This window comes from Ovis aries, chromosome 16 (assembly GCF_016772045.2).
Source record: "Ovis aries strain OAR_USU_Benz2616 breed Rambouillet chromosome 16, ARS-UI_Ramb_v3.0, whole genome shotgun sequence".
NCBI classification, from domain to species: Eukaryota; Metazoa; Chordata; class Mammalia; order Artiodactyla; family Bovidae; genus Ovis; species Ovis aries.
In genome coordinates, this window is record NC_056069.1 from 32,065,930 (window position 1) to 32,078,362 (window position 12,433).

Below are 12,433 nucleotides of genomic sequence, written 5' to 3' on the forward strand. Positions count from 1 at the left end.
TGTCTTTAATTTTTGTCAATTTGATTACTATAAGTCTATGTGTGTTCCCCGTTGGGTTTATCCTTCCTGGGAGGAGTCTTTGCTTCCTTGGCTTGGGTGACTGTTTTCTTTCCCATGTTAGGAAAGTTTCAGCTATTATTTCTTCTGTTATTTCTCGGGTCCTTTCTCTCTCCTCCTTACGGTACCCCTCTATTGCTAATGTTAGTGCATTTACTATTGTCTGAGAAGTCTCTTAAGACTGTCCTCATTTCTTTTCATTCTTTTAAAAAATTCTGTTCCACAGTAGTGATTTATACCATTCTGTCTTCCAGCTCACATATACATTCTCCTGCCTTATTTATTCTGGTGTTTATTCATTCTAGTCTACTTTTAATTTTACTTATTGTATTGTTCATCTCTGTTCTTTAGTTCTTCACTAAATATTTATTGTATCTTCTTGTTCTGTGCCCGTTTTTTTTTTTTTTTTTTTTGAGATCTTGGATCATCTTTACTATCATTTCTTTGAATTCTGTTTCAGGAAGATGTCTACCTCCACTTCACTTAGCTGTTCTCCTGGGGTTTTAGCTTATTCCTTCATCTGGGATATATTCCTCTGCCATCTTTGTCTTTGTTTTCGTGGCTTCCATTCTGCAGGATGCAGGGTTGTAGCTCTTCTTGCTTTTGCTGATCTGCCCCCTTGTGGATGAGGCTGGTCTCAGGGGCTTGTGCTGGCTTCCTGGGGAGAGGACTGGTTTGTGTCCACTGCTGGGTGAAGCTGGGTCTTGTTTCTCCTCTGGGCAGGACCATGTCAAGGGTTGTGTTTAGTGACCAGCTGTGGGCTTAGTAAAACTTTAGGCAGCCTGCCAGCTGATGGGTGGACTGTGTTCCCACCCCATTGGCTGTTTGGCCTGAAGTGTTCCAGCACTGGAGCCTATAGGCTGTTGGGTGGGGCCAGGTCTTGGTGAGAAAATGGTGGCCTCCAGGAGAGCTCATGCCAATAAGTACCCTCCAGAACTATTGCTACCAGTGTCTTTGTCCCTGCAGTGAGTCACAGCCACCTGCTGCTGGTTCTGTAGGAGACCCTCCAATACAAGCAGGTAGGTCTGACCCAGGGTCTTATGAGGTCACTGCTTTTCCTCTTGGGTTCTCAAGATCTTGTGTGCGCTTATATGACCTTGTATGTGCCCTCCAAGAGAGGAATTTCTGTTTTCCCCAGTCCTATGGAAGTCTTGTGATCAAACCCAGTTGCCTTCAAAGCCAGATGTTCTGGGGGCACTTCCTCCCAATGCTAGACCCCTGGGCTAGGGAGCCTGATGCAAGACTCAAAACTGTCACTCCTGTGGGAGAATCTCTGAAATATAATCATTTTCCTATTTGTGGGTTGCCCACCTGGTGTGTATAGGATTTGATTTTATCACAATTTCACCTCTGTAGGAGCTGGAACCTTCTGTGGAAGAATCTCTGCCTCATGGGCTTCCTGTTCTCAGGGTCCTACACAACCTGCTTGACTAGCTTCCCTCCCAGTCTTGACTTCTTATCAGTCTCCCATTATGACAAGGGGCTTGTCTGACAAACTGACTTCTTCTAATGTGTGAATGGTAGAGGGAGAGCTGTTTTTCCCTTCTAGGCAACAGGCTTAAACTCTCCCCCTTCTCACAAACAAACACCCCCACAAGTGTCATGCATGCTTTGATGCATCCAAAATATGGCTCTAAGAGTCCAGGAAAGCCAGCAGGATATTTTTGCACTGGGCTGTTGTTTCCTTAAAAAAAAAGAAGAAGAAGAAGAAGAGGTAAGGAGCTGTTTCCTCTGCTTCTGTATTTCAGCCCAGATCAAAAATCACACACATTGCTATTGTGTTTAAGCTACTGTGCTAAGTTCTCCTTACAAGGAGAAGAACTCAAGAGTATGCAGTCTGGTTGAGGATGTTTTTCTGTGGTGTTGATAACAGAAGGATACCATCACAAATCCAAGAAAATAAATTTATTAAACTTTGAAGGAAAAAAATCCACAGACATAAAGAAAGTTAAATATAAACTGCAGGACACAACTAGTCATACTAGTGAATAATGGCTTGTGTGGCCAGCAAAGTACCAAAATGACATTCGGAGACCGATTGAGGTATTTAGCTATTTTTGGCTATAGAAATGTTGTCAGCCTACTGTGAAATGGTAAGATAGTTTCCCCAAACACACAGTTTTAAGTTGAATTAGGTTCTACATAGATGAAATTGTCTATGAAACTAAATTATGTAGCTCTTAGAGAAAACCATAGCAGCAAGATAGCAGAAAACCTATTGAACATTTATTACAAGTAACATATTGAACTTTAAACACCCAATTCTAGTTTTTCTGCAAGAAAGAAGGAATTTAAAATTACCAACCATTAAGCTTATTTTCTAAAAAGGTCTGAGCTAAATGGCAAATATGCTTTTCAAGTTAAAGCTAACTTTAAAGTTTTATTAACTTAAAAAAAAAAAGTGAGACGCATTCATGAGTGAGATGAGTCTTCTCTTCTTGACAAACCTTTTGTGGAGCAATCCCAATGCTCCTGTGAATGATGTTTAATTTATTAAGGGATTGAGCAATAACTTACAAATTACTCAGACCTCTTTTTCTTCTAACTACCAGCTTTAAGGCCAATTCACTCAGAGAGGAGGTAAAAAATGATGAAACTTATTTTACTGCTTTAAATAAATCCTATAAAAGATGTGGTGAGGAAGAAAGTTTCTGCTATGGGTTTAAATACATTTTTGAGTTATCTTTAGGGATTTAAAATCTTGGGGTTTTTTTTGCTTGTTTTTCATTATCACTAACAATGAGCATGTGTCTGGCTATCGGGTATGAAAGAAAAACCTACTTCTTGAACTTTTATTCCATAATCTGGTTAACTTCACTTTGACCAGCTTCAACTTACAAAATGCTTCTTGTTCCTGTTCCTTCCTTAGATAACTATGAAATACGAGACATTGCGGTGGAGGTTCTAAGGCTTGATTCTTATGATATGCATGCACTAAGACACTTTTTTCCAGGGTACTGCAGTGATTAAGCATCCTGGTCAATAGGAATGAGCTGTGATTTCTACTTCTCTTAGTATGTAGCCCTCTGACATGAACCAAAACTTGGGTAAGAAAAGGTGTTTTTTTGTTGTTGTTCTTCTGTGGTTTTTTTTTTTTTTTGGTTCATGGTAAGTTGATTTGTGCAAACATTTAAAAGTTTTCTAAATTAACAAATATTTGTTTACAAATTCAGATAAGATGAGTACTTTCCAAGAATGCAGCTAACTACAATCATTTCAGAATCACTTAAAGAGTTTTAGGAGGTATAAAAAGGGCCTTGTAAAAAACTAGTTTTTCTTCAGGTACATTGACCAAAGCATTAAACCAGCTTTAGACTGCAGTTATTACATTCTTTAGATGGGTTGGCATGAACTACAATACACCGTGTACAGTGTAATAGAAAATAGCCATGCTTAAAGTGTAAATTATTAAAAATATCCATTTTATGCCAAAATAAATGTTTTACGTATCCAAACTATTTCTTGTCTTCTTACCTATAATTTTAGTTCCCAATTATTAAAAAAAAATTAGCCTGTGCTATGATTTGCATTCAATCTTCCTGAACTGCAAAAGCCACCTGATTTTTCGCTTTTTCAAAAAGCATGATTAACTATACATTAAAAAACATAGCCATTCAATGCTTAGTAGCACAAAATTAACACCCACAATAACAAGACAATTACTGCCACTAAACAGTCTTTGAGATAGTTCTTTAAAATATTTACAATTCACAACAGGAATATTTATCTGATTAAGGATTCTTCTTATTTTTTTAATATTATGTTTCAACATTTCAGGAAAAGGCATTTAGAATTCATATTCTCCACCCTCAACTCATCCCCCTCCCCCAAAAAAGTTTAAACATTGTTTTGGTTTAAGCATTCATGCCCCAGCCAACCCTGTGCCATTCAATGGGTAGCTCATGGGAAATCAAACAAAAGCTACGGCATGATTTTGTTCAGTTGGTCTGTGCTCACATAGCCACATGATGAGAGAAACTCTTTGTCAGGCAAGGGCAGGGCAGTCGCATTGAGTACGAGGCCCTGTGGAGACTGTACTATATGAATGGAGGTATAATCTGGGACAGGTATCTCAGAACTTGGAACATTTTCTGCTGTCCCTGACCTCCCGGCTGTAGTGGTAAGGCTTTCTGTGGTGATGTAAATGTCTTCCTGGTTAAAGCTTGGCTCTATATGTGATTCAGCCTCAACATCAGGGGCCAGGGCAATGTACTTTTTGGCATCTACCTCGCAGAAGTAAGCGCTGTCCACGATGAAGTCTGCTTGGCTGGGTGTGACCACTTCTGGGTGCGTGTCACACTGGGGGTTCCCAGTCTTATTCTTTTGGCCTGGGGAAAGGACCACATTCCCTGCTGGTGTAATGTCGCTTACCTGGGCATAAAAATCAATGTTTGCCAATGAACTTGGATTGCTGAGCTGTGTATGGACAGCTTGATGAGTTGACTCAGTTCCACCAATAGGAAGTGGTCTTGGTTTGTTTTCCTCTACTAGGATAACACTGGGCTGCTGGCTAGCAGGGGCAGCATCATTAGAAGGTGAGTTATTTTGATTCTTCTGATCAAGGCACAAGATATCTGCTTCCCCTTTTAACCTTTGTGGCTGAGCAACCTCTGAGGTACCATCGCACATGTCACTGACATGGAAATCAGTCTCCAGAATGTCAGGTTCATAACAGCTGGTACGCCCAGAGTCATCATCCTTTGCCCCAAAGATACTGAGTGATTTTTCATGGTCATTGCTTAGAAGTCTGTCTGTGTCTGACCCTTCAGTCTTCTCATCAGGGTCATCAATATCTAGTTCAATAAATTCAACCCAAGAGTCATCATTGTAGAATTCGTGTTTATAGTTGTCATGAATGGCTAAGATTGTATTCACCTCTTCTAATTTTCCTTCCTATAAAATAGAAAAGATCTATGAAAATAAACTCACAACAATTGATTTAACAAATAATATTGAGTCTAATCAGTAACAAAATCATATAACAAACCGTCTAACAAATACATTAGTGAAGAACTTCTTTTTTAAAATTTTCCATTATGGTTCATCAGAGGATACTGAACATAGTTCTCTGTGCTATACAGAAGGACCTTGTTTATCCATTCCATATGTAATAGCTTATATCTGCTCACCCCAGCATCACACCATCCCTCCTCCAACCCTCTGCCCCTTGGCAATCATGAGTCTGTTCTCTATGTCTGTGAGTCTGTTTTTGTTTTGTACATAGATTCATTAGTATCATATTTTAGATTCCACAGATAAGTGGTATCATATGGTATCTGTCTTTCTCTTTATGATTTACTTCACTCAGTATGATAATCTCTACTTGCATCCTTGTTGCTACAAATAGCATCATTTCATTCTTTTTTAAATGGCTGAGTAGTATTCCATTGTATATATGTACCACATCTTTATTCATTCATCTGTTGATGGACATTTAGATTGTTTCCCAGTCTTGGCTATTATGAATAGTGATTCTATGAACACAGGGGTGCATGCATCTTTTTGGATTAGAGTTTTGTCTGGATATATGTCTAGAAGTGGGACTGTTGGATCACTGTTGTTGTTATTCAGTCGCCAGTCATGTCTGACTCTTTGCGACCCCAAAGACCACAGCACGCCAGGCCTCCCTGTCCCTCTCCATCTTCCAAAGTTTGCCCAAGTTAATGTCCATTGCATCAGTGATGCCATTCAGCCATCTTATCCTCTGATGCCCTCTTCTCCTTCTGCCCTCAATCTTTCCCAGCATCAGGGACTTTTTTGATGAGTTGGCTGTTGTCATCAGATGAACAAAATACTGCTGCTTCAGCATCAGTCCTTCCAATGAGTATTCAGGATTGATCTCCCTTAAGATTGACTGGTTTGATCTCCTTGCTGTACAGGGGACTTTCAGGAGCCTTCTCCATCACCACAGTTTGAAGGCATCAATTCTTTGGAGCTCTGCCTTCTTTACAGTCCATCTCTCACAAATGTATGTGACCACTGGGAAGACCAAAGCTTTGACTATATCAGCAGAGTAATGTCTCCACTTTTCATCACACTGTCTAGCTTTGTCATAGCTTTCCTGCCAACAAAAAGCTTGAATCATATGGTAATTCTTTAGTTTTCTGAGAAATCTCCATACTATAAATATTTTCCATAGTGGCTGTACCAACTTACATTCCAACAGTGTAGGAGGGTTCCCTTTTGTTCACATCCTCTCCAGCATCTGTTATTTGTAGTTTTTAATGATGGCCATTCTGACTGGTGTGAGGTGGTATGTTGTTGTAGTTTTGATTTGTACTTCTCTAATAATTAGCAATGTTTAACATCTTTTCATGTGCCTATTGGCCATTTGTATTTCTTTGAAGAAATGTCTGTTTAGGTCTTCTGCCCAGTTTTCGATTGGGTTTTTATTGTTGAGTTGTATGAGCTGTTTTCATATTTTGGAAATGAAGCCCTTGTGGTCTTATTATTTGCAAATACTTTCTCCCATTATGTAGGTTCTTTTCCTTTATGGTTTCTTTTGCTGTGCAAAAGCTTGTAAGTTTGATCAAGTCCCATTTGTTTATTTTTGCTTTTATTTCTATTGCCTTGGGAAACTGACCTAAGAATACATTGATATGATTTATGTCAGAGAATGTTTTGCCTATGATCTCTTCTAGGAGCTTGATGGTATGTATGTGTTAGTTGCTCAGTCATGTGCAACTCTTTGTGACCCCATGGACTATCGCCTAGGAGGCTCCTCTGTCCATGGGGATTCTTCAGGCAAGAATACTGGAAAGGGTTCCCATGCCCTTCTCCAGGGGATCCTTCCAACCCAGGGATTGAACCCAGGTCTCCTGTATTACAAGTAGATTTTTTACTGTCTGAGCTACCAGGGAAGCCCTGATGGTAAAATGCCTTATATTTAAGTCATCTGCATGTAACAGTTGGCCTCTTCCCTTCCAACTTGGATACATTTTCTTTTTCTTGTCTGGTTTCTCTGGCTAGGACTTCCAGTACTATGTTAAATAGAAGAAGTGAGAGTGGGCATCCTGGTCCTGTTCTAGATTTTAGCATGAAGGCTTTCAGCTTTTCACCATTGGCTATTACATTGGGTGTGGGTTTGTCATTTGGCTTTTATTATGTTGCAATATGTTCCCTTCATACCCACTTTGGTAAGAGTTCTATCATGAATGGATGTGAAATTTTGTCAGATGGTCTTTTTTCTTGAGATGATCATGTGATTTTGTCTTTTGTTTGTGTATCACATTGACTTGTGTGAGTTGAACATCCTTGTGAACTTGGAATGACTCTTGGTTTGTAGTATATGATCTTTTTTTTGTTATTGCTTTTGGATTTGGTCTGCTAATATTTTGCTGAGAATTTTTGCATCTATATTCCTCAAAGATATTGGCCTGTAATTTTCTTCTTTGGTGGTGTCTTTGTCTGGTTTTGGTATCAGGGTGGTTTCATAGAATGTCTTTGGAACTCCTCTTCCATTTTTTGGAAGCCTTTGAGAAGGATCAGTGTTATTTCTTCTTTGTATGTTTGGTAGAATTCACCTGTGAAGCCATCTGGTCCTGGACTTTTCTTTATAGGAAATTTTAAAATTACATATTCCATTTTACCTCTAGTGACTGGTATTTTCTAATTATCTATTTCTTGATTCAACTTTGGTGGGCTGTGATTCAAATCTGGTGGGTATGTTTCTGGAAACTTGCCCATTTCTTCTAGGTTGTCAAATTTGTTGGCATATAATTGTTTGTAGCATTCCCTATGGTCTTTGTTATTATTGTGATATCAGTTTTTATGTCTCCTTTCTCATTTCTTGTTTCTTTGGGTTCTCTCTCTTCTTCTTGGTGAGCCTGGCCAGAGGTTTATCAATCTTGTTTACCTTTTCAAAGAATGAACTTTTGGTTTTATTGTGTTTTTTTTTTCTATTTTTTAACCACTATTTTATTTATTTCCTCTTTGATCTTGATTATTTCCTTCCTTTTGCTGATTTTATGTTTTGTTTGTTTTCTACTTCAAGTGGTAGATTAGGTTTTTTTCTTGTTTTGATGAGGAAGGCCTGTATAGCTATAAATTTCCCTCTAAGAACTGCTTTTGCTACATTTCAAAGATTTTGTATGGTTGTATTTTCATTGTCATCTTTCTCAAAGTAGTTTTTAATTTACTTTCATCATTGATTCATTGGTTTTTTAGTAGCATATTGATTTGTGATCATTTTTATTTCATTTCTTTTTCTGTGGTTGACTTTTAGTTTCATGCCACTGTGGTCAGAAAAGATGCTTGAGATAATGTCTATATTCTTTGTTGAGGCCTGTTTTTGTGCCCCAGTATGTGGTCAATCCTAGAGAACATTTCATGTGCATTTAAATAATGTGTATTCTGTTTTTTATGGATATAATGTCCTGAAAATATCAATTAGAACAGTTAGACCTATCATGTCATTTATGATCCCTGTTGCCCTGATTTCTGTCTAGAAGATCTGTCCACTGATGTGAATAGGGTGTTAAAGGTCTCGTACTATTACTGTATTCCTGTAGGTTTCTCCCTTTATATCTGTTAGGATCTGTTTTATGTATTTGGGTGCTGCAACATTAGTTGCATATATGTTGATGAGGATAAAGTTCTTTTCTTGTATTGATCCTTTTATCTTTATATAGTGTCCTTCTTTATTTTTTTTATGGCCTTTATTTTAAGGTATGTTTTGTCTGACATGTGTATTGTGATTCCCACTTTGTCATTTCCATTTGCAGGAAATCTTCCCCCATCACCTTTCAATCTGTGTGTCCTTTGCTCTAAACTGGGTCTCCTGTAGGCAACATAATGTAGGCTCTTCATTTTTTCACACAGTCTGCCACTCTGTGTATTCTGATTTGGACGTTTCGTCCACTGACATTTAAGGTAATTATTAATTGATACATATTTATTGCTATTTTAAGTCCTGCTTTCCCACGGATTTTTAAATTTCTTCCTTGTCCCCCTCCTTCTTTTTTTTTGTGGTTTGAGTTATTTTTGTATTATGTTCCTTTTGGTTTTTGTGAATCTGTTATGTTTTAAATTTGTGGTTACCTTGTTTTTTCAAGTATGTATATACCATATTATATTCTACCTGCCTTAGACTGGTAATCATACAGGCTCAAACACATTCTAGAAAATGATTAAAAAATTTTACATTTTGTACTCTTTTCTCCCACATTTTAGGATTTTGATATCCTCTTACATCTTCATGTTCATCCTTTTGCTGTTCATTTGGGTTATCATCACTTTCACAAACATTTAAAAAAAATCTGCATACTGGTTTATTTAGGTGATTTACTTTCTAACTGTGATTTCCTCTTCTCTATATATTCTTACTTCTTTTATGTTTAGAGAAAGCCTTTCAGTATTTCCTTTGTATGTGTGTATGCTCAGTCATGTCTGACTCTTTATCATCCATGGACTATAGCCCGCTAGGCTCCTCTATCCATGGAATTTTCCAGGCAAGAATACTGGAGTGGTTTGCCATTTCCTTCTCCAGGTGTCTACCCATCCCAGGGATTGAACCTGCATCTCTTGCATTGACTGGTGGGTTCTTTACTAGCTGAGCCACCAGGGAGGCCCTTTAGGTACGGAAGTCTGTTCAGTTCAGTTCAGTTGCTCAGTTGTGTCCAACTCTTTGTGACCCCATGGACTGAAGCATGCCAGGCTTCCCTGACCATCACCAACTCCTGGAGTTTACTCAAACTCATGTTCATTAAGTTGGTAATGCCATCCAACCATCCCATCCTCAGTTGTCCCCTTCTCCTCCTGCCTTCAATCTTTCCCAGCAATAGGGTCTTTTCCAATGAGTCAGTTCTTTGCATCAGGTGGCCAGAGTAATGGAGTTTCAGCTTCAGCATCAGTCCTTAAAATGAATATTCAGGAATGATTTATTTAGGATTGACAGGTTTGGTCTCCTTGCAGTCCAAGAGACTCTCAAGAGTCTTCTCCAACACTACAGTTCAAAAGCATTAATTCTTTGGCGCTCAGCTTTCTTCACAGTCCAACTCTCACATCCATACATGACTATTAGAAAAACCATAGCTTTGAGTAGATGGGCCTTTGTTGGCAAAATAATGTCTCTGCTTTTTAACATGCTGTCTAGGTTGGTCATAGCTTTTCGTCCAAGGAGCAAGCGTCTTTTAATTTCATGGCTGCAGTCACCATCTGCAGTGATTTTGGAGCCCCTAAAGAGTAAAGTCCCTCACTGTTTCCATTGTTTCCCCACCTATTTGCCAGGAAGTGATGGGACCAGATGCCATAATCTTTGTTTTCTGAATGTTGAGTTTTAAGCCAACTTTTTCACTCTCCTCTTTCACTTTCATCAAGAGGCTCTTTAGTTCTTCACTCTCTGCCATAAGGGTGGTATCACTTGCATATCTGAGGTTATTGATATTTCTCCTGGCAATCTTGATTCCAGCTTGTGCTTCATCCAGCCCAGGATTTCTCATGATATATTCTGCATATAAGTTAAATAAGCAGGGTGACAATATACAGCCTTGAGGTACTCCTTTTCCTGTTTGGAACCAGTCTGTTGTTCCATGTCCAGTTCTAAGTGTAACTTCCAGACCTGCATACAGATTCCTCGAAAGGCAGGTCCAGTGGTCTAGTATTCCCATCTCTTTCAGAATTTTCCAGTTTATTGTCATCCACACAGTCAGAGGCCTCCCTCATTCCTCAGTGGTAAAGAATATGCCTGCCAATGCAGGAGATATGGGTTTGATCTCTGGGTTGGGAAGATCCCCTGGAGAGGGAAATTGGCAATCCACTCTAGTAGTTTGTTTTTATTATGGATGCCTGTCACATTTTTCCTCAGTATCTGCTGGCCTTATTCCCTTGATAAGGAGAGTGTGCAAGTGTGATAGCTGGTGCCCAATCCTCAGGTAATCTGTGGTGGCTCATGTGTGCCCCTGGAGCACGTGTTGGGAGCAGAGGTGGTGAGGTACTCCTTGAGTTTACAAGGAAGGTGGTGTCAGCTCATGACCACTCCTGAAGTGTGGGGGTGGGTAGTAGCTTGTGATAGCTCTTGGAGCTGGTGGGGTGGGGGGTAATGCCTGTTACCTGAGAGCAGGCTGCAAGGTCCCACCCCAACCCTTACCCAAACAATGGTGCTTGGCCTCTAAGATGGTCCAGGCTTCCACCATACACATCCTCAGGTGCGGTTACACCAAACTGCAGCCCCTTCGGGCTGTTTTTACACAACCAACCCAAGTCCTTTCCCTGGGTCTAATCTCTGAAGCCTGAGCTTCAGCACCCAGCTTGCACCAGTGGACACGGGTCTCTGGCTGGGGAGTGCAGGGGAGGGGCGCTGACCATCTGTTCAGGTTTCTCTACATGCTAGCTGCTACAAACCAGTTCCTGTGTTCTTCTCGAAAGCTCTGAAGCTCCCCCTCTGTCCTGGCTGATCTCCCCACCAGTGAAGGGACTTCCTGGGGTGGAGTCCCTTTCCAATTTCTTTCTTTCTTCTTTTGTCCTACCCAGTTACATGGAGAGTTTCTTGCCCTTTCCAGAGTTTGGATGTCTTCTGCCAGTGTTCAGTAGATATTCTCTGAGGATCAATCCATATGTTGATGTATTTTTGATAAATTTGTGGGAGGAGGTGAGCTTCATGTTTACTACTCTGTCATCTTGATTCAGAAGTCAATAACTTTTAAATACATAAGACATTCTCATAATTTTAAGGGATGTATTTTTAAAAACTTTTCCCAGAAGGAATACAAAAAATTAAATGTGATACATATAGCTTGGAAAAGGTTTCAACATAAGGATCTGTTCTTAAGGTAACATTTAATTAGTGGCATGTACAACTTAGATATTTTATTAATTACCTTGAGGAGATCTGGATCAATTCCTTTAATCTTTGGAACTGGAACTGGGGGTAGAATCAGCATCTTAATCCTTGAAAACAAAATTTTGTTTTGATGTAAGTTACTCATTCTCATCTCAAAGACAGAAATAAAATATTGACAATATTATTACTAATACAAAGTAACTATATTATTACTAATATAAAGTAACTTTATATTATTACTAATATTATATTAGTATTATATACTAATATATTACTATATTATATTATTACTAATATAAAGTGATATAAGTAATATTTGGAATAAGTGAATCTGAGAAAGAGAAGGAAAAGCATTAAGCAGTGAATGATGAGGCAAAACTAAAGAATGGAAAAAACCCAAACAATCCTCATCTAAAGTGAATTTAAATAAAATGTGGTTTTCCTATAACTTTTCCTTAATGTCTTTTATAAAGTTTCAGAATTGGGAGTTAGACATTTAATTCCATCTGAGGCCAATTTCCATGTCAGTTATAAGGAGGTAATTTTAATACATATCCATAATTTGTTGGGGAAGGGGAGGAGAAAGAGCCAATCCAT

The 12,433-nt window shown here is 38.9% G+C and overlaps 1 protein-coding gene across 11 annotated transcripts in view; it reads right to left on the reverse strand.

The window, feature by feature from the left end:
• Positions 1-1,947: 1,947 nt before the first annotated feature.
• The window catches only part of GHR (growth hormone receptor), a 298,291-nt gene continuing 287,805 nt past the window's right edge, over positions 1,948-12,433 (reverse strand). For 10 of the 11 annotated variants that reach the window (XM_042233625.2, XM_027979937.3, XM_060400209.1 and 7 more), the window contains 2 exons: positions 11,874-11,943; positions 1,948-4,950 (listed from right to left, as the gene is read on the reverse strand). In XM_042233625.2, the coding sequence (XP_042089559.1) occupies positions 3,979-4,950; positions 11,874-11,943 (1,042 nt within the window). In that variant the 3' untranslated portion in view covers positions 1,948-3,978. 11 annotated transcript variants of the gene reach the window in all.